Source organism: Furipterus horrens, unplaced genomic scaffold (genome assembly GCF_987537825.1).
Source record: "Furipterus horrens unplaced genomic scaffold, mFurHor1.1.pri manual_scaffold_16, whole genome shotgun sequence".
Classification (NCBI taxonomy): domain Eukaryota; kingdom Metazoa; phylum Chordata; class Mammalia; order Chiroptera; family Furipteridae; genus Furipterus; species Furipterus horrens.
In genome coordinates, this window is record NW_028327186.1 from 7,411,906 (window position 1) to 7,433,930 (window position 22,025).

Consider the following 22,025-nt stretch of genomic DNA (forward strand, 5'->3'; position numbering starts at 1 on the left):
TGGTCCCTCTCTATATCGCGGTTCACTTATTGCGGCCTCACTGTATCGCGGGGTTTTGTAAAGTATTATATTTAATTATTTATCGCAGCTTTTTCACTATATTGTGGGATTCTGCGGTACTGTCTGGTAAATACTAAAATAAATGTAAGGTTCCTACTTTGTGGATTTTCACCTATCGCGGGGGAGTCCAGAATGTAATACCCGTGATAAGTGAGAGATCACTGTACTTCTCTTTAAAGAACTTAACTTCTTTCAAGTCTTCTCCACAATATATCTAATTTTATAAATTGTAAGATTAAGGAAGTCAGCAAAGCCGTAATACAGCGCATCCTCTCCTTTGTTTTTCTTTGGTGTCCAGATTAATTCTTCCTCTGCAATTTCCAAAATGGGCATTACCATTTCCTCTCTTACTATCTTATCTCCCAACATCTGTGTGACCAGCCTTTGGTGGATCAATACAGCTTTCCCCTAAAAAACCCAAGCCAGCCAATACCTCACCTTGCACTCTCTGGTCGGAATGGTTTTGGAGTTGTTCCGACTGTGGAAGCTGCCGATGCAGCTCTGGAACTTCTTCCCTATCAAGGCCTCGTCTTCCCAGCTGCACTCCGAATAGGGCAGCCCCATCCACTTGCATAGGTATTCTGGTTCATTTGAAGGTGCCGGCTTCCGACTGTGAGCTATATTTCACGTAAAAAAATGCACAGGTCAGCCACTGTCTATTGCAGGAGGGGAGTGACTAAAAAACACGAGCTGCTCGTAAATGCTAAACATTTATAAACAAGATCTCTTGCTTACCCGGAAAGTCTGTTTGACCCAGTGTCGATTTGCTTGTCTTCATAGCTAAGCAAATGGAAGAGAGAAAAGTTACCACTGTAACCAAGGAGCGACACTTTAAGTTCCATGTGTAAGAATACAAATATACTATCTCACATCTTAAAAAGAAGAAAACCCGTCCTGTCCTCATGGCCCTGTCGAGCTATTTCTCCATTTCTCTGTTCTTCTTTACAACCAAAAGCCCGCGGGCAGCTATATTCAGCCAATGACGCCCTCGTTCTCTCTGGAAGCCGCCCCAGCACCCCCACCTCACCGCGGACTGGTTTCCCCAGTGCCACACCTACTGCCGGGTTTAAGCCTCACGCCCCAGCCTGACCGGACGGACCCGCGGCCTTTCCTCCTTCCTTCCCGGGCCACGTCAATCTCTCACTTTTCCAGTCCACCGCTCTCGGCTCTCCTCCTAGCTCAGTGGCTGTCCTTTGCTGGTTTCTTTCTGACTTCCAAAAGCCAGAATGCTCTCAGACTTCTGCTCTCACCAGGTAAACTATTTCTGATGATCTCACTAAAGCTTAGGCTTCAAAGACTATCTATACACCGATGAATTCCCAAATCTAAATGTCCAGCCCAGACTAAGAGTTCTAAGGCTCAGGCCTTCACAGTCCTCTCCCCATTTAGATGATGAAGAAATTGATCAAACTAGGCTTGTTTTCTACTCCAAACACCAGCTCTTCCCTCGGCCTTTCCAATTCAGTAAATGGTACCTCTAGTCTCCTGTTTGCTCAGGTCAAAAATCTTGGAATCATCCTGACACCTCTTTCTGTCATTCCCCCACCTCCAAATTTCTCAGCAAATCTTGTTAGCTTGCCTTTCAAAGTAAATCTAGGCATCTGTCTGTTCTCAAAAAGTAAACCTCTAATTATTTCACATTACTCCCGTTATTCATGGAGCTCCAACACTGCTAAATGTTTCCATGTTCTTACCTATTACTCTTTCTACTATCTGATACTGCTTGTTCAACTCTGAGGCTAGCTCTTGTTGGCAATTGAAATATTCCACATCTTCAGGAGAAACTTTGCCCAACCTGGACAGAAGACAGACAGAACAAGTACATACGCATTAAATTTGGGGGGACATGTACATATTTATCAAAGCCAAGGCAGGGGTGGAAAAGGAATCTTGTCTCCACTTCCATCTGCCCCTTTAGTAATCTGCTAATGAGGCCAGAGATTTTACGAGAAACACACACTTTAAGAAACCACTGAACACCTTAGACACCCCCCTCTGATGTGGACTATTTACAAAGAAACCTAAAAATAATTGTTCATGTAATTTCACAGGCTAAGTTCATGTATCTAAACAGACTGAAACACTAACAACCACTGTCTTCCAGATTTAAACAGTAACATGCCTTTTTTAATATGTGAGCTTCAGAAGTGATTAAATGTGTTTTTTTGAAAACTAGTTCTTCTTAGCACCAAAGCTCTTTAAGAGGGCAACAGTAGCCACCTGAACGTAAGATATGACTGTACTTCTGAGAATTTTAAGTTTCTATGCTTTACAAGCTACTCCTGTTTTAAAAATATATTTATTTTTGACTTAAGAGAGAAAATACATGACTTAGTGAAATAGCATTATTTTGCATAGTAATAAAACAGAAATTAGAACTCGTGTCTCTATTCCCAACCCAAAATAGCCTGATCACATTACGCTGACAGGGACGATGACCAGGTATATTGAACCTTCCTGTCCCTCAGGCTGCGTTTCTTTAATCCATGACGGAAAATGTACCATTGCTTGATTTCGTCCTCTTTCTTCTTGAAGTTCTCCAGCTTTTTGAGGCCCTTCACTTTCTGCTGCTGTAAGGACTCTTCACTCTCCCACGTGCTGTGGATGTAAGACCAACCCTTCCACTTGATGAGGTACTGGACTTCGCCTTCGTCCTTTTCCGGGTCAAAGTCACCGCTTGGGTCTCCATTAGCTTCCATCGCGTACACAGTAGTAGACGCTCCAGTGGCTGCAAAAGGATGAAGTTTTTAACAAACCCTTAAAACGTCTGCGAGACCAGGCACCGGAAACTGAAACATTCTCTAAGTGTGCAATTGTTTCAAGAGTGTCTTTCTGGATGAAGCATCAAAATCCTCTAACTTGAAAGAAGCAGAAGTCCAGAGATATTAAGATAAACAAGGTCAATAATTTCAAACATTTTTAAAATGCAAACCCAAGTTTCATTAAAATGGATTCCAATTTGCTGGTGGGGGGAAAAAAACCCATGTCCAAAATGGAACAGCAATATCGTTTCATTGGGTCCCTACTAACTCAGGAAGCAAATCTGGCAACTCCAGGAATATTAAAAATAGGGTAAGAAAATAAATATGTCTCCATCAATTACCCATCCACCCCAAGTTCTCTGTTAACTCTCTTAACCTCAAGTGAGGCTGGATGGAAAAAAAAAGGCAGAGAAATATGAATTTAGGTATTACCTTGGGATTTCCCATTTTGAGATTACTTTAAAGAAACTAAGGTATGAGATAACACAACTTGATTATTAAAAATCTTCACTATCGTCCAAATATGCATCAGCCTCATGCTTCACAAGAAGATCTGGAAGCAAGTAAAGGCATATTGGCCTAATGTCAACGAGCAAGCAACTTTCCAACATCACTGCTTCTGAAGACAGTAACACATCTTTACTAGCTTAATTTTTAAATCTCAAAAACATTAAATATATCCCTCTGGTGTCAGCTCTGAAATATGAAGACGGGGGTCAGAAAATCGTCCCCATTTCACATCAAATATGGGCATGGACTGAAGGGCATCCTTTCAGAGCTGAACCACGTAACATCCGGGCCTCACAGAGCAGAGCTAAGAAGTACTTTGCTTCCCAAAGGCACACACCTCCTTTCTTCCCCAGCCTGGAATCTAAGACCTTTTCGATGGTTTCGCTGTTATCCTGCTGGTCATCCACTCCTTCGCCAGTCATTTCAATTAGATCGTCCGAGTCGGTCTCAAAGTCGTCGTCTTCTTTGTAACTGCGGGGGGTACACGGCCAGGTTAAGTGGGAAGCGCTCTCTGCAGAATTTAACACTGCCACACGTCACGTCATTAGGGTAAGGAGCCCTATCGTGCCACGTTCTACAGATCGACCACAGAGAAAGCAGGCTCAGAGCTCACTGTTTTCCTATTTACGTATTCATGCAGGTTCACAGGTATATACAGGAAGGCTAACTCATGTTTCAAAATAAAAACGAGTAATTTACAGTGATTTGTGTGAGATATAAAAAACTTCAAGGACATGCGTACGTGTTCTTTTCTTAGTGAGATCATTATATATAATAAGGGAACAACTACACAGAAAGTGTAACAAATTTTTAAAGAAGAAAAACAAAACCACTGCTGTTAGGCAAAAGACAAGCAATATTTCTAAGGTTAAATGTTTTAAACTCTGTGTTTTGTCTCCCAATAACAAGAATATGAAATGGAAGTGTTTTCCAACAGCTGAGACCTCAAACAAACACCCTTCCCAGTAATAACACATTCAAATGTAACCCTGCACCACAGGCTAACAACAGGTGGTCTGGGAGTCATACGGAGGAAAACACAGTCCTGTGCAGGAAGGTACAGCTGTAGAAGGAAAAAGCTCCACATCAGCAAACTCAAAGCCTCCTCCTGGCTTTGGGATTATTAATTGAATGCATCAGCAAAGTTACTAGTATCCCCAGGACTCAGTTTCAAAACCGCTAAGTAGACCAGAAAAACTGTACACCCTCTTTAAAAAAAATTAAATGCCCTTTGATTCATGTAAAGTAAGATACTGTGTGCATGAATCTATTCCTTTATTTCATTTTCTGTTAATGCTTCATATTCTACAAGTAATCTCGACAAAATTATTATATATCAATATATAAGCTGAACTGCAGAAGAATTCTGATCCAAAGAGCAATTCAGAAGCCAGCATACAACCCAAATATCTTTCCTAAAAAAAGAGGATGAAGCTCACATCACCTAGCTACCTCGACAGGACATGAACTTGAAGCAGCTTTCTGTTCATAGGGATGAAGGCTTGAAATGAGCTATTGCTACGCTTTCCACATTCCCACCGGCCAACATCATTCTTTTGCAGGAACACAGACCAAATTTCCAAATACCTCTGCAGACGCCGGTCCTTATTTTTGCCTCACAGATGCACAGCCTTGGGCTTCACGCCAAGTTCAAACGCACCCCGCTACCACCCTCACACTCACCGAAAACTTCCGGGGCGTCACCTACCTAACGTTTTTAGCAGCTCTGCGGCGGGTCTGCCTTTTGGGAGCTTCGTCGTCTTCATCGTCGTCATCAGAGGACTCTTGTTTTTTTTTCTTTCCACGCTGAGCTTTAGGTTGCTTTTTAACACGGGGTTTGGGCACTGTTCTAAAATGAGAAGAGGAAAGAAAAAAGGCCATTTTTACCCGATCACTTGTTTACTTCAAATCTGTACAACTGTATCTCCCAGAGCAGGGGTACATACGAAGGAAGAACCAGGGCAACGTGAGAAATGTGTACTCCTGGGCCCCATTCTCTGAGATCCTAACTCACTAGAAATCTGCATTTTCAACATGGAAGAGATTCTTGTGATAATAGTCTTCACCCCTTCATAGGAGACACCATGGGTTCCCAGGCAATGGTTCTCCACTTCCCTCAGGGCCACCTGACATATAAATACACACATCGTATGGAACTGATGGCATCTCTTTCGTGGGCAATTTGGAAATCTCTCAAACTTTCTCCTAGAACAGTTTTACTTCTGGGAATTGATCCTACAGACCACACACCAGTACAGCCATATTGAAGTATTCCCTGGAGTATTATTTGCAATAACGAAAGATTACAAAAACTCTTTAAGTGTTCACCAACTAGGAACTAGTTCAATAAACAGGATACTGTGAAAAGCCATAAAAAAAGAAAGAAAAAGGGAGCTTTCCATATATTGATTTAGAAAGATTTCCAAGATAATGAAAGAAAAATACACAAGGGGGATGGGATGTACAGTCAGAATAAAGGGAGAAAGGACAAGAAATAACTACGCATGTATTTTTCTTGCCTGTGCATGAAATGTGCCTGCAAGACCACCTGAGAGACTGCCCTACCACAGACCAATGGAACAGACCGAGGACATGACCCTCCGGTGACGCCCATGCACAGCCAGGACTGAGGACCGCAATGCAGGAGCTCACACAAGCAAGTCCCCAGATTACCACTCTCGCAGCGGTGACAAGGTGAAAGGAGAAACGGGAGACAAAAACTCCCAATTGCACCTCTGTTTCTCTCGGACCTACCAAACCGAAGCTACACAGAGGATTTGAGGTCAAGGGTTCAACCAGTAATGGGTAAAATCTAGAAAACAGAACGGAAAGGAAGAGGCATCCCAGGCCTGAAAGCTTAAACTCAGACAAAAGGAGGCAGAATTCTGGTGATGAATTTCCCGGTGGGGACACAGGAACAACACCCCAAGCCAGGGGTAGGCAAACATTTTCCAGGAGGCAAATATTTTTGGTTTTCCCAGACAAAAGACAGAACTGAGGCCACCGCACAGGTACTTATGTAGTGAGAGAGAATCAATTTGCACATATTTTAGTGACAAAATTCTAAACAAAATAGTAATCACTGAGTCTGTATTTTTTGTGATACAGATCTTCTAATGAGAATAGCCTTCTTTGTGAAAAGACAGTATATTTCATTTCATTGGGATTCAAATTGAGTGTTTCTCATCATGAAACTATCAATGGTCCTCTACAAAAGCCATGCTTAGCTGGCAGGCCGTACAAAACGAGGGGGTGACTGGGATCCGGCCCAACCCCACCCAAAACCACACTCCAAGGTAGTCAGTTCTCCTGGGGCCTCCCTAACTGCCCCCACCCCCGACATCTTTCTCCCCCGACACCAGTACCTTCTGTTGCCATCTGTCTGATCGAAAACCACCAACATCCTGGCCCCTGGCCTATACTTTCCTTACTGCACAGAGATTCTCTGTGTAATGGTATAGAGATGGTAGGAACAAGGTAACAAACCGTGAAATATGCTTTCAACCAGACCATTAATGTTTTAAACTTAAGAATTCGTTCCCTCGGAAAGAACGTGTACAGTAGTCAAATACGCAGGGAGCTCTTATGAATGAATAGAAGATACATTCTCCCCTGATACTGAATCCGCCGCAGAGGAAGGAAGAATAAGAGCCGCTGTGAGCTACGTACCATGCAAACGGCCACCCACAATCGATACCAGCAGCCCCCTCATCCAGTCCACCTGCCAACGACGCAGGCTGGCAGGAAGTGAGCCGCAGACATGCAGGCCCCGGGGTCAGAACACACCGTGGCCCCCCCGTGAAGGCTCCCTGCCTAGCCCTGCAGCATCTCAACCTGACACAGGTTCAGTGCCACCAGAAGCAGAGACGTTCAAGCAAACACTGCACCTTCTGGGGACAGGCCTCCTGGCCTTCACTGTTTTTTGCTCTGGTTCACTCTCTGCACTGGTGCCTTGTTCCTGTTCATCTTCTGAAGGCTCCCGTTTCCATTTTTCTCTGTGATCAAAGCAAAGCAGAATGATTTTTTTTTCCTAAAATTATTCCTCCAAGTTGTTTAGCTTGACGAACCTGACACCACCAATTTTGACCTAATTATCAAAAAAAGCAGAACATGTATATTTTGGCTATTATGCTGAAGAGATTTCTTCTTGCTCCATTTAAATTTTGGTTGTGTTATTTCCTGGACTATGTAATAGTTACTCCTATTTTATTGCTTATAACAAAATGAATGAAAATGGAAACTAAGGATGTATTTTTTAAACTGTATCTTCTGGGGGGAAAATGACACTAAATCTCCTATTTTGATTTGACCACTATCATTGACGAGATTGAAGCTATAATACATACTTAATCAGTGGTCCTCCAATTTTAGCATCGATCAGAGCCATTTAAAGGGCTTATAAGAACAGATTTCTGGGTCACAGCCAGTTTTTTTTATTTCAGCAGGTAATATGTGAGACCTACACTTTTAATTTTAACAAATTCACAGATGATGATGATACCAATTAAGGGCTTGAGAAAACTCTCAGACTAGATATTTTAACATCATTAGAATACATTTGAGGAAACAGTCCCTAAAATTATTTTTCAGTGCTAGACCTACTATCTACTAAATTATCTGTTCAGTCAGTCAAAGATGTAGTTTTTAGTAATTACTAGATATGGAAGGTGTCCCTTTGCTCCTTGAGATCTTAGAAGGCATGACAGAGCCACACCCTGAAGCCTGTCTTACTCCCCCATGTTTGAAGTCTACCTGAAAACCCAATAAGGTAGCAGAGGGGCTTAGCTAGTTTCTCACCTATAGGGAAGAAGGAACATATAATAGCTACTGGCCATGAAGTGTTAAAAAAATCAAAATATAAAAAGGCAAGTATCTGGTGTCTGTCTGCAAATAAAACAATTACCACTGTGCTTCTTGGTCTTTGTACAGAAAATGGTTATGCTACAGACAACTTTTGCAGAATTGCAGAGTCAAACTGATAGTCTTCATAGGAGAACAGGTCAAAGTAATAATGGAAGCACCCTACACCTGAATTTGTATAGATTTTAGAGGAAAAAAATTTTTCTCACACCTTCTAGGAAAAGGCAATGGGGCACTTTACGTCCATTACTTAGGGTCTGGTGACACTGTTTCACATCCATTTCCCTAAGAGTAGCCGAGTCCCTGTGGGCAGGGCCATTTTTGTTCATCTTTGTACCAGAGTTCAGCTCAAAGGCAGGCAAATAGATACTCCCTTGTCATGGGAAGCAATTGGCAGAGAATGAGCCCAGTCAAGTCTATGAGTCAGACAGGTAGGGTCCTGTCGGAAGTACCTGAGCTAAGACACTAAGGCCTACTCCTTCAGTCTCTCTAAAACAAAGACCTCCTCATCCCTAACCATACTCTGGGCACCTATCTTACTCTCTTTCCCCAGAGCCTAGACAATGTGTATCTGCTAAAAAGTTCAAGAAGTAGAAGCGATGGCCAGTGAGGAGGACAGGAAGAGGTCTCCGGCAGCCAGGAGACTGGCACACAAAGCCACAGCCTCCCTAGGACCAAGTCCAGACAGCTGGCCTTGCAGCAGGGCTCACACAGGTCAACTGCAGAGAAGGGGTTCACGGGAAACACTCTTGGAAGAACATGAACAGTTAAGACCTCAGAGTGTGGATCAGATGAGAAAAATTCTCATCAAGCAGTAGCTGTGATTTATACAAACCCCACCAGGTGCTGAGAGCCTCAGGGAGGGCCCACTTCTACACGGCAGCAGGCCAGAAGGGCAGTGAACCCCGAGACTGGAGGCCACGGCTCGGGTTTTCCTGTTGCAGTACCGATTTATAGACGTGGGGACAACCAGGAGGACTTAGACTTATAATCTCCCCATACGGGAAGGTACAAAAACTTAACAAGTCAACTGGCCCGAAGGCCTCCTGCTAGAGAAGGACACTAAAGCCCCGTGAACACAAGTGGTCTGGCCACAAGTCAAACCCCGGCCCTGCGACTCACGCTCCTGAAAACCAAAGCAGCAAGAAAAGCGGCCGCCAGGCTGATACACTCGGGGAGCACCTGCACATCTGGAGGCCTAACTGATTTTGTATACATATGTCTCTGACATGGACTATATTTTTTTTGTTTTGTTTTCATTTTCAAAAACGGGGAGAAAAGTAAGGGTCAGCAACATTAGGTCACTCTGGGTGTGACGTGGAGCGATCCGTTATAGTTACAACACTGCTTCCCCACCCTGCAGAAGAGCATTATGCTGTGTAACTTGAAGCTTTTAAAATGCTAATTCACATGATGGCTGTGGGGAGTCAGTCCCTTGTAAGGCCGTGTTCTCTGAAAGTGTCAATGTCGTACACAGAGAGCAATGAAAGCCTCTGAAAACGCTCTAGGTTTAAAAAACCTGACTGATAATAACTAATCCTAGACTGGATCTTGTAGTGGAGGGAGAAATATGTTTGAAATTATGTCAATGGTCAGAAGTGGGAACATGAAATGCAAGGAAGTCCTTCAGCAGTGTTCAATCTGTTTATGTTACGGCTGTCCTGCGCTTAGGAAAGGAAATAGCCTTACTTCGTAGGAAATACACGCTGAGGCATTGAAGGGTAAAATGCCACGAAGCATCAATGTATGTGTTCAGAAAAAAATACTATGTGTATCTAGAAAACCAACGGCCACAGCCGTAAAGGAAATGGCGCAAAGATGGTCAGCAATGGTGAAGGTGGGTCAGGTACACAGGTATTCTTCGTGCTTTTATTCTTACAATTCTTGGAAGTTTGAAATTTACCCCCCACCCCGAAAAAAAGAAGTTAAAAAAAAAAAAGGAAAGTTCCTTCTAAAAATCTTTAAAATCTGCGGTACAATCTGCAGGGTTTCAAAATAGCATTTCCCGGTGCTGGTATTTCAAAACTCCTCATCCTCCCTCTTGAGTGTCTCTCTCTCAAATCTGATATCCTCGTGCCCGCACACAGGGTTTGGTCCCACAGCTCAAATCACAGAGGGTGCCGAGCACTGCCCCGGACAGCTTGAGTCTTAGCAGCTCTAGGACCCCCTCCAAGTAAGCTCACTAATTAGCCCCACGCAGGAGAGGGGCTCCCCCCAGCCCAGCCACCCAGAGCAGGACAGGAAGCGAGTTCCCGGTGAGCTCCTAGGGAACAGCCTCAGGCCAGGAGGAAACAGGACAGAGGACACACACCCTGACACAGGAGAACTAAGAGGTTCCCCTCTGGGGAAAGAAAGGTTGCTGAGGGCCTGTGAAAGTCGCCAACTTGGAGAGCTCTGACGATTAACAGGAGGGAAAGGGCAGAGGAGCCGGTCAAAGAGGAAGACGGGGAACCTGTCCAATGGCTGAAAAAGTGCGGGCTCTGCACGCCTGGGTGAGGCCGTCCGTTAAGACAGGCAGTTGAGGTTTCCAAGCACAGCCCCATCGGGACCCCAGCTGAGAGCCCAGCAGAAGGCACAGTCCGGGACTCCGCAAGGCCCCCAAAGGCCACTGAGCCCCAAAAGCGAGGACAGAATCTCCTAAGCAGGCCACACGACTGACGGAGAACAAAAAAAAAGCCTTCTAAGATACCACAAAGTGCACGTGTGACCAGTTATTCCCAACTCTAACTACATGTTTAGAATGCAAATGAAAACTGTATGCGCTCTGAGCAGGTCTATATTAAACACTCTGTGCACTTTCTAGTAACTTAGGTCAGCAGAATAAGCATTACTCTGCTTTGGAAATAAGGATACGGACTTTAAAAACCCAAATCACTTTGCCTTAGGCCAAATACTGAAGATGACTAATATTTTACTAACATTTCAGAACAGAGACTATATAACTGGGGCTCTTACTAGAGGCTATGAGAACCTCTCTAGCTTTACAAAAAAAAAACCCCTAAATCTATGTGCAAAGTCTCTCTCTCTTTTTGAAATCCTACCACTCCTTTTTCTTAGGAGGTGGGCTGTAGAATCCAGACTTCTGAAGGGATCCATACTCACTCCAGGAGATTTTTAAAAATTATTTATCAAAAAAAAAAAAAAAAAAAAAAAAAAAGAAAATCAAATACATTTTCACCATAAGTAGAATTATTAAAATATTTGAAAATAATGAATTATAATCTGTTATAAAGGAATTTCACATTAAGCCCAAGAATTAAAATGTTCTGGTTTATGAACTGTAATATTAAAGTCACATGGAAACAATGTGAAATTTCACACTAAAACGGATGTCCAATGAATATAATTTTGCCATGCCAACACACACAAAAAAACCAACGGAAATGAAAAACAGTTCCTTGTTTGACTGGGAGAGAACACCAAATACCTATGTATCTGGCATCCGGGCACGTTTTGAAGAAAAAATAAACAATCGGGCTCACTGGGCCAACCAGATGGAGTAAGTTCGGCTTTGCCATCAGAAAGGAGCCCAAGCACGTGCGGGAGACTGACTGACATGCGGAAAACTGGGAATCCTGGGCTCTGAATGCTGCTGCCACAGCAGGTCACGCTGGACAGTGACCCTAGGGCACGAGACACAGAAGTGGACTCTGGGACCCGGGGTACAGTGAGGGCACGCGAAGCACTCCCAGAAACGCTGACATGTTACAAACTACTAGGTCAAGTGGTTCCCCCCAGAAAAGACTTACTGTTTTCTCAGCTGCCTCTGGCCTCTTCTTTTGGGGCTCCCACTCTCAGACCCGCTACTTGCCTTCGGTGTGTGAGGAGGGAAAAACGATTACAGACTTTAATTCATAGTTCTTAGGGTCAACACTACCCCTGGTCCCACAATCCGCTCAGTACAACATCATTCAACATGAGCTTTTAGACAGAAGGAAACGGAAGCATTTATTTGGCGGTGCCCACTCTCCTTTTGCTTTGAAAATTAATTTCTGTGCCACTACTAATGCTGGGAAATATTTCTCTCCGCTTGACTCCTACAAGAACGCAATATAGCGAAATTTCCAGAAACGATGGCGACGTTCTGGACCCGCGCCTCCGTATCAAATATCATAGCCAACAGCCACTGTGCCTCGTAAGACCCTGCAATGTGGCTAGTGTGACTAAGGAATGGGGTTCTCCACTTCACTCATTTTTAATTAATGTAAAATGTAAGAGTCACATGCCTAGTGGTGACCATGCTGGGGAACTGCAGATCTAGGATGTCCTGCGAAAATGCCACATTTAGTGGGCCATTAGCTGTGGTGACTGCAGGCGCATCGAAGGGCATGTTCAGTCGTGAAGCTGCAGCGCTCTGTGAACACCGCGTGGCCAAGGAAAACTTAATATGTCAGGAGGCATCTTGGAATGGCTTTCTTTCTCCAAAATTACACAAAACGGCCAACTCTCCCTATTGCTCTTTGTCTTGTGCCCTACAGAGAATGTATCAATTGATGTACAAAAGAGAGAAAGGTTGACTCAACCATGTGGTTGGCTGCAGCCAGCCTGGCTCTGGAACCTAGTCCTAGACTCTACAGAAAACGAAAGCTAAGGTAAACCAGCTCAGGTCGCTCAAAATAAAATGCCATAAATGCAATGCGGGTATTCCGGGCAATCCGATTTTTAAAGTAAAAACCCATCCCAACTCACTAACCTTTGGCTATGAATATTTAGCTTTCAGCAGAAGGATGTTACATAGTTGAAAGAATAGCAAAGAGAGGGGACAGTTTACTGAGAGACAAAAAAGCATCTCTTCAGAATGTCATCCATAAAGCTAACATAGAGGGAACGATCCACAGAAGTATCACGCCATCTGAAATAAAAGTCTGATTCTATAAAAACAACAGAACCCAGTACGTGATACTAATTTTAAAAATCACCAACCTCTCATAATTAGTCCAGAGAGTAAATATGTGTGAAACATTTTATACTGCACACTAAAAAATGAGCTGGTAAGCTAAATTAAAGAAATTACATAAAACACATTACTTTGGCCAAGCAAACTCTTCCCTTTCTCAGAAGTAAACCTGAAACTACTTCTATTGTTATGTTTGTTTACCAGGCAAGTTACTTAGTGAACACAAATCTAGGAGATTTAGAAATTAAGATTTTAAAAAGGAAACATCTTGTTACGATCAATTTCGCCAAGACACACAAAGAAGAAAAGGAACAAAAATTTGAGGCCGGTTCTGTATAATACTCTTAAAGCTGTACTGAAACCTTCACTGTGACACGTGCTTTCTAGTTTCTTGTTTTAAAAGATACACGTGGCTTTTCTTGCTGTCCTCTGGTTGAGTAAGCTCTCATTAGATCGCTTAACTCCCACTCTGAGGTTGAGTCTTGTTAACGGTGATACATACCAGAGTCGGAAAGGAGGAGTTAAGCAGTTTCAATATATCCCCTTCAAATGCTTCTTTCTCTTACCTCCTCCTTAATATTAAATCGTGATGGTTCTTGTCTGCTTCGGTTCGACCGCCTAACCCCATAAACATCAGGATATTCTTCCCACATCTGTAAAATTAACAGACCAAGCATGAATTTTGTTTTTCTTGACTCCCCCCGCCCCATTTACTATTTTCATTACTGGAACATGTATTTTAATTTAAGGGCATTTAAGTAACAATATCAAAGAGGGTTGTTTTGTTTATGAGACAATAAACTGCCATCTTTAAAAGAATAAGTCAATATTATCCTAGAACACTTAATTAACGTTTAACAATGCCTCCCCGTCACTAATGGCTATTAAACTATATGGTGCACTGCTTACCCATCATTAAAATATACATAAACGAGAACTGAATAAAATGGCAAGAGAACACTTGCTTCCACTAAAGACAGAGTACTTCCTGATGACTTTTAAGTCCCTACTGTTTTCCATTTCAGCTTTGACTGCATACTGACCAGTCTGAGAAAAATCTGAAAACAAGCAGGGCCCCGCCAAGTCTCACGAAATAAGAATTGGGGCATTTGTAGTACATTTCTTTAAATTCCTGAGGACAGGAAAGATGCCAGATGCATACAAGGTAGGCATTTCTAACACTTAGTTAGAAATTCTAAGAATGAGAGTCACTGCCAGCCTTCCTCCAGAACACCTACTTCTCTTCTCTCAGCAGGAAGTAGCCTTTCGCCTTTAAGAATTAATCTTAGTAACAAGCCTCCCTAGTGATCAAAAAATAAAGTTTAAAAAGGAGGGTTTAGTTGAAGGGAAAAGAATGTTCACAATGTCTTTTAGCCCCATCTTATAAAAAAGACTCAAGCCACCAAATGTATGGAAAAAATATTCAAAGGCCCCTCCTTTCTCAACCTCGAATGATCAGAGCTCTGGTCACCAATCCCACTCTCCGTCCAACAACTATTAGAGGTATATTTTGTGCGTTTAATAGAATCGATCACCTGCAGACAGAATGAGTTCGAACGCATTGTAGAACACTGACCCGAAGATGTTTAACCGGAACTGAGCACGGAATAGACACGCCTGACACAGCAAGACTACAAATGGGGGTTTGTCGTTAAAACATGGGTGACAGCTTACGTCATGAAAGGATTTTAAAAGGGAGGCAAGAGAAGAACGCCACCATCTGAGACTCGGGAAACGTGTGTGAAGTGGACCCAAAAGACAAACTTGATGAAAGAGAACCCAGAAAAAAACAATGTCATCTATCCAAGGGAAGATATTATCAAGTGACTGAAAGAAAAAAAAAATTGCCGAGTAAGCTATAGAAAAACAAGGTCTCCATAGAAACAAGCGAGATGTTCCAGGAACAGGCATTTTAGAACTAGAATCTGATCTGATCACGCAATCCAGCGTCTTCTGTTTGTGACGGTGAAGACCACAGGATGGCCTTAGAACCATCTGGAGGTCAGAAGACAGAACGGCCAACCCGGCGGAGTCTGGGAAAACCCGATGGTGGGAAATCCAGGCCAAAGGGGCAGCGAGTGCCGAGCTCTGAACAAACATGGCGGAGAGAGGAAGGGGACAAACCGCTTTCCTCTGGCCCCGCCTGCCAGCCCCTATCCCCCCACGCCCCTTTCTGTGAGATCATTCAACACAGGTATTTGCGAAGCTTTTATTAACGGGGGTGGTGGCTGAATTACTTAATGTTACTACATCAACTAGTCTTGTCAATTAAAAATATCAGGCATGCAGGCTCAATTGTGAGACTTGATTACTGTATATATTGCAATGCATACGCCCCAAAATCATCCTGGTCATTTTGAGGGCAAAGGATATCTAAATCTAATTCAACCCTTCAATGAAAAAGCTACCATGTGAAAGGAATGTGTATAGCAGTCCCTCTTTATATCATGGTTCACTTATCACAGCCTCACTGTACCACAGGATTTTTAAAAAATATTTAATTATTTATTGCATATTTTTTGCTCTATCGTGGGATTTTGCGGTACTGTATACGTATGTTGTTAGTTACATAGGTTTAAGAGTGTAGAATATGTTTAAGAACATCAGTAGTGTTTATAAAAGTGTGGGAAAGGTTAATAAGGGAGTGGGAAAGGTTAATGAGGGACTGGGAACGGTTTATAAGTGTATGGGAGGGTTTATAAAGCCTTAAAATATATATAAATACTAAAATAAATGTAAGGTTCCTACTTTGCGGATTTTCACCTACCACGGGGGGTCTAGAACGTAATAACCCACGATGAGTGAGGGAAGACTGTATACAGAAAACAAAGAACCTTCTTTAGAAACTCTTCTTTTAGAATAGTAACCATTAAAGTCACTATCCAATCTTTCTAAGTAGCTGGTATGGCCATTCAAGTATTAACTTTATTAATTCTTTAGAAAGTACATTTTAATATTTCTGCCTGAAGCTGTACTTCTATCTTGAATTTCAGTCTTAGTAATGATTTCCCTTCTTTCTTAGTTCCCCTTTACCTTTATAAATGAAGTGAAATATATAAGGTCTTATATCATTAAGAATGGGAAAGTCAACACCAGTTCAGTAAAGGTTTAAACACATACACACTTCCTTTCATCTCTACTAATCAAGCATTGCGCAGGAGAAATTTACATCCAGACTCAGTTTTGTCCCTGGTACTGCATTCAAACATGTCCTCTGGTCCCCGGGAGCGGGCACCTCGCCTGGATATGCCCAGGGCACCAGACGGAGGCTTCACGCTCTGCAGGTGGCCAAGCGTGGCCTCCCGCGCCAAGTCTGCGAGGTGAGTTCCTGAGTTTAACGACCCAGAGCAAGTCCGCTCAGCGGCACGCTCACACGCAGCGTCTGTTTGCGTGAAGTCACCGCTTGAATTATCTCCCAGGGAAGGTCCACCCTCCACATGAGCGGGCAACAAGGTACAGCCCTTGAGGGTCTGAAGGCCACTTCTCTGATGAGGAGTTAATTAGCAAGGTCGACTTTCACCTGCCTGTCCCCAACACTGCCACCAGCAGTCCCCAACCTCCCACCGTCTCCTCGGGGTCACTTACCATCAGGCAATGGTTACGCTGGGAACGGAACTGAAGCAACGTAGCTAATCCCGATTCTGCTCAAGTTCAAAGCACTTCTATTTTGTTTTCTTAACTTTAGGGTTTTTAATCTAGTCTGTAGAACTTGCAGGTAATTTAGAGTCATTTGTAGTGCCATGAAAATCTGATGCACAAATACCAACTTGTATCTTAGAAGAATAAAAACTGCTTTAGCAGAATGCTTTTATTTTTATTAAGGTGCTTTATTTTTCCATTTCTACAAGCAATTTTCTTATGTGAATCACTGAAAATACCAAATCCTCTCAAAATGGTGTTTTAAAAGATCAGCTGCATTCTTATGATTAACTTAGAGACCAAGTCATTAAGTCTTCCCCAAAAGAAATGCATCCTGAAGTATGGGCACAAAACAGAAAATGTTTTGAGACTCAATTTATGCCTTTTTATTACATTCTTTGCTTGAAGACTCTTTTCCGCTAAGGGAAGAATACTATCTACACTGCCTGGGCGCAGATAACCTTTTCTCTGTGAGAAGTATGTCTCTTCCAGTCTTCAGAAAACAGGAACTATGCTTATTCTTGGAGTGTGATTACCGGTCACATAGTTTACAACTGCACTTCACAGGCATCTGTCAGTGATTCTCTGGTATGTTTCGGTATCTTATATTAAAAAAATAAATAAAAATCTAACCACCCTTTAAAAATGTTAAAAACCAAAACTACAGAAATGTATCCTTTGCTCTATAATTTCATCGTTTATAGAATTATTTCCTTTATAGTTGATAATTGACTAACAGAGCAGAACGCAGTCCCCATTTCTACCCAGAGAGCCTGTTATTAGGAAAGGTGCTTGGAGTTTTCTTTATCAAGATACCTAACGAGCTCCCCTTGGGAAATAAAGGGCTTGCTAGCTGGTCCCAGCTGGCAGCCCACGTGGTGTACGGTACAGCAAAGGGGATACCTTCTTCACGTCCGCTATTCGTTCCTTCTTGGAGGCCGGCTTCTCTTTGGCTTCGGGGAGGGCGGGCTGGGACTTGGACCCCGCCGATTCGCTCTCCGACTCCGAAGGGCTCTCCGAGGACTCCGAGCTGCTGTTTGACTCGCTGCCATGTCCGCTGCCCGGCTCGCTGCCCGGCTCGCTCTCCGACTGGCTGCCTGAGTCTGAGCCTGAAGCTTCTTCAGATGCGGAATGACTTGATTTGGGGAGAAAAAATATTTTTTTTGTTTTCAAAAGATTTAAGAACTGCTGCCATATAAATGTTAAAAAAAAAAAAAAAAATTCCTAGTAGTAAAACAACAGTGGATACTAATTTTATAATACAAGATCAAAATTTCTAAACTTACTTTTATAATCTTATATTGCAAATAACATCATTCCTATTATTCTGAACATCCCTATTAGCTACCATTTCCTGAGTGCCTATACGATGTCATGTACTGGCTAATGTATACAGATTAACTCTCTTACAAAAACTCAGAAGGGGAATATTATTTTCTCTGTCATTCAGATAAAAAAAAAAAAAAAAAATCAGAATCTCAGGAGTACTTAAGTAGCTCTCCCAGGTGACACAGGTAGGGTCTGACACCAGGTTCCACTGGTCTGAATCCACTAAGTTTATTTGTTTAGTATCCTCCCTTCTAAAGACAAAAAACAAAACAAACGAGACCCAACAGAGAACACAACTAAACCAAGGCAGGGTTACCCGAGAAGTAAGACCGCAATCTGGCTGTAATTTTCCAATCAGCGTCCCCAACAATAGGTGCTAGTCAGCCTCCTCTGGGCGGCTCCGTAAAAACATACACATTAACCCCAAACCAGAGGCCCCGCCTGGGAATTCCCTGCCCTGAGCCCCAGACCTGGAAGACCTAACAGAACAAAATCAACGAGAAGAACCGTCTAAGGAAAAGGCCTAACCCAACGAGGGCCGCTACTGGCTACCACACATGCCTGCTCATCCTCCTTCCCGACACCCCTCAGGGAGGCAGCTTCAGCACGTGAGGGCAGAAGCCCCAAACAGGACGAAGGTGATCAACCCAGGGGCCTAGAAGGCAAAACCCCCTCCCTGGTCTCCTAACGTGAGACAGCAAGTCAGGGACATGCTGAAAGACGCTTCAGAGAGAAAGGACCTAAAGGGGACAGATGCGACAGAGAGGTGGAAGTGGACAGCTCCCTCAGCTGTGCCACTTAAAAACTACCCTTCCCGCCCTGACTGGTGTGGCTCAGTATGAGGGGCGTCCTCCTGCAAACTGAAGGGTCGCCGGTTGGATCCCCGCTCAGGGCACATCTTCCTCTTTCCCTCCTCCTCTCTCTAAAAATTAACAAAATCTTTAAGAAAAATTAAAATACACTCTTGTCTTTTCACTTCAGAGAGAAGGTGAGGCAGAACCCAGAGTAATAACGTCACAGAAGGACCCTAGAGTTTAATGACGAGGAGGTAAGCCACAAGGCGTGGAAGCCCAAAGTTCTAGAAGGGAGGTTAACTAGGACTGACACAAAAGTCCTATGTGAGCCAGTGTGGGGGCAATTATGATAAATGGGGGTCAGGGGGTGTCCCTACCTTGGGGAAGGGAGAAGTGAGGACCCATCTGTTAATTGTGCCCTGCATTTCCTCTAAGCACTTTATATATATTATTTTGCTTATTCCCCAGAACAACCCTGCAAGGCGTTGTTATTCCTACACGAAGGAAGGAAAAACTGATGTTTTAAGTAACTCGGCTAATCACGTTAACTCGAAAGTGTGCAGGCTGGGGGGAGGGCAGGAATTCCACATCAAGTCTGGCTCTCAAGAGCATATTCAGTTTTACAAGAGGGGCACAAAACCTTAGAGACTCAGAAAATAAACCTTCTCCCTGTCGTGCCAGGTCGCAAGCCAGCCAGGCATCCCCGTAACAGTGACTCAGCACTGTCAGGACCTCGTCACGCTTACTGAACTGACTCCCTGATCCTCCAGTCAGAGCTGACAAGCCACTCCCTCTCCACGCGTGACCACTGCCGTGGTTGTCACCACGAAGAGAGAAGAAAGAGGAAGAAGGCTGGGTAGCCTGGTAAGAAATTGAAGTCTCCGGCGTCCACAGCTTGGGACTCAGTCCTAGCTCATCTCAGGCCTGTGCCATCCTCTGGGACATTACGTATAGGGTCATGAGCATGAAATGACAGCTATAAATGCCAACGCCTTACCCAAACAGAAGGAATTTTAGAGTTTCACACCCAAGCTCCGCCCCCCCACCTCAATGTTCTGCCCAGCCAACACCTGTCAATGCATCAGCGCTGGCTGGAACTTCAGTGGGGCCCCCACCATGGACTCACAGAAAGGTGCAGAGGCAGCTCCAGAAATGCCCTTGTGAGTAAGGGGTTAGGAAAGGGCAGTCTGCTTGCAAGGGGCGTTACTCATCACTTAAGCACGCCTTCTGTCGTCCCAGCTGCTCCCGCCACACTGAGCACCACTGGCCGTGCGCACCCTGAACCCCGGCACGGGCACCTCTGATTCTTGAAGTCTCAGGTATTGCCTCCTCTGGGGGAACAGCCTCCGCGCTCCCCAAGCCTAAGCTCGGTGCCCATTAGCTACTCCCACCATACTGTCTGTCCCAGCATCCCAGCCACTGCAGTTATTACCCTTGGGAGCTGAAAACAGGCAGCCTGATTTCAATCAGGGCTTCAACCCCCACGCTCCAAAGGCTCTCAATTCTTCACATATCCTGAAGCAGGAAATATTTAAAAAAAAAAAAAAAAAATCTCTACATTTAAGGCACTGATTTGTCTAATTGTTCCCTCAAAGGACAGGATATTTCTTGAAATATTTTACAGATTTGCTATTAATGCCCAATTATAATACCAAATAGTAGAAATGCTAAATTGTAGTCTGCAATGCTGATTCAGTGTAGCAGATGTGAAAAATCCACAGGACTCTGACAAATAGGGTCAAATCAAGTTAGCTGATGAGAAATCCTTTAACTAAGCTTTTACCTAAACAAGAGGGTAGTGAAGTTACCTGATTTCCAACGGTATGAATAGTTAGTTACAAGGCAGTTAAAAATGGGATTTTCGGGAATTATCCACCATACATACAGAATCACCATGAAAAATAAGTATCTGAACCTGAAACTAGTACAAAATAATACTGAACATAAACTGTAATTGAAAAATAAAATTTAGAAAACAGAAAAGTCAGTCTCTGAAAATTACTCACCATCTAAATTGGAAACAAGTTTCATAATTTTTATCGAACAATCAATGCAAGGGAAATATAGCGCAAAGGTAAATAAAAAGGGACTGAAGTCAAAACTGAGCTCTTAAGACTCCAACAGAAAAAAGAATGCGGTATCTCTTCAAAATCCTTTTTGAAGCTGGCAAAAAGGAATGATTGTTTCTCACAAACGGACTTTGAAATCGAGCAGCATTAATAGCTATTGTTCCGTTTTTGACGTGTTAATCGCCATTCCCCAAAGGGCCACGAGAGGGCAGCACAGCAGCCTTCACCGCGACGAGCAAGCCTGCGGGTTCTCTGCCCAAGCGCTGCCATCTCAGCACTTCGTGTTTATTTTCCTAAACTTAACAAAATGGCTGAACTGCTGGGCAGAGCGAGTTTTTGTTCTTGCTGCTGCTGGTGGCGGTGGTGAAAGCAAAATCCGGTAAACACACAGAGCAATCTACCCTGGGATTCCACAAAACGGATTTCCAGGTGAAGCTCTATCAATGACAGAGCAGCTACTATTTTCGGAGCACTTACGGAGCAGACAAGTGTAAAAATTCTTTTTTAACCCTTCCAACGAATAAGACATATTATCCTCATTTTGCAGAAGAGACTTAGCCCAAGTGTGTGTCGACGATGTCATCATCCCCACCGCAACTGGAACCTCTTAAGTGGCACTGCTACCCCATACACTCTTCAGTTCAAACACATGGTCATGAAGCTGCCCAAGGCTGATGCAGAACATTCCTTCTGATCACGTCTATGTCAAAGATCCTTAAGACCTCCTCCACCTTTGGCTCAAGGCCTGTAATTCTGAAGACTAAGCCACATACGTTATAAACAAGGTTAAACGACAGGGAACAGAGAAAAGAAATTTCAATGTAATACATACACAACAAAAAATTTATACATAAAACATATGAAGAACTACATGTCATAGGAAGAAATAATAGAGAACTGAGCAAAGGAAATGGACATGCAACTCCAGAAAAAGAACTGAAATGGCCAATAAATTTATGAATGGTTTGTTAAACCTCACTGGTAATTTCGGATGTGTATATTACAATTATTTTACACCCATTTGCTTTGCAGAAATCTTTCAAGTCTGAATATACTAATGATGAGGAAGTACGGAAAATAACATTCATATACTATTATTGAAAAA

At 43.2% G+C, this 22,025-nt stretch overlaps 1 protein-coding gene across 3 annotated transcripts in view; it reads right to left on the bottom strand.

Annotated features, from left to right (window-relative positions):
* The window catches only part of CHD2 (chromodomain helicase DNA binding protein 2), an 82,346-nt gene that overhangs the window by 48,223 nt on the left and 12,098 nt on the right, over positions 1-22,025 (bottom strand). For 2 of the 3 annotated variants that reach the window (XM_090263770.1, XM_090263772.1), the window contains 10 exons: positions 17,632-17,863; positions 13,656-13,742; positions 11,942-12,003; positions 7,220-7,327; positions 5,041-5,181; positions 3,670-3,803; positions 2,563-2,788; positions 1,755-1,855; positions 796-840; positions 499-677 (listed from right to left, as the gene is read on the bottom strand). In XM_090263770.1, the coding sequence (XP_090119896.1) occupies positions 499-677; positions 796-840; positions 1,755-1,855; positions 2,563-2,788; positions 3,670-3,803; positions 5,041-5,181; positions 7,220-7,327; positions 11,942-12,003; positions 13,656-13,742; positions 17,632-17,863 (1,315 nt within the window). The remainder of the gene's footprint in view (positions 1-498; positions 678-795; positions 841-1,754; positions 1,856-2,562; positions 2,789-3,669; positions 3,804-5,040; positions 5,182-7,219; positions 7,328-11,941; positions 12,004-13,655; positions 13,743-17,631; positions 17,864-22,025) is intronic. The other variant, XM_090263771.1, reaches the window with a different exon arrangement.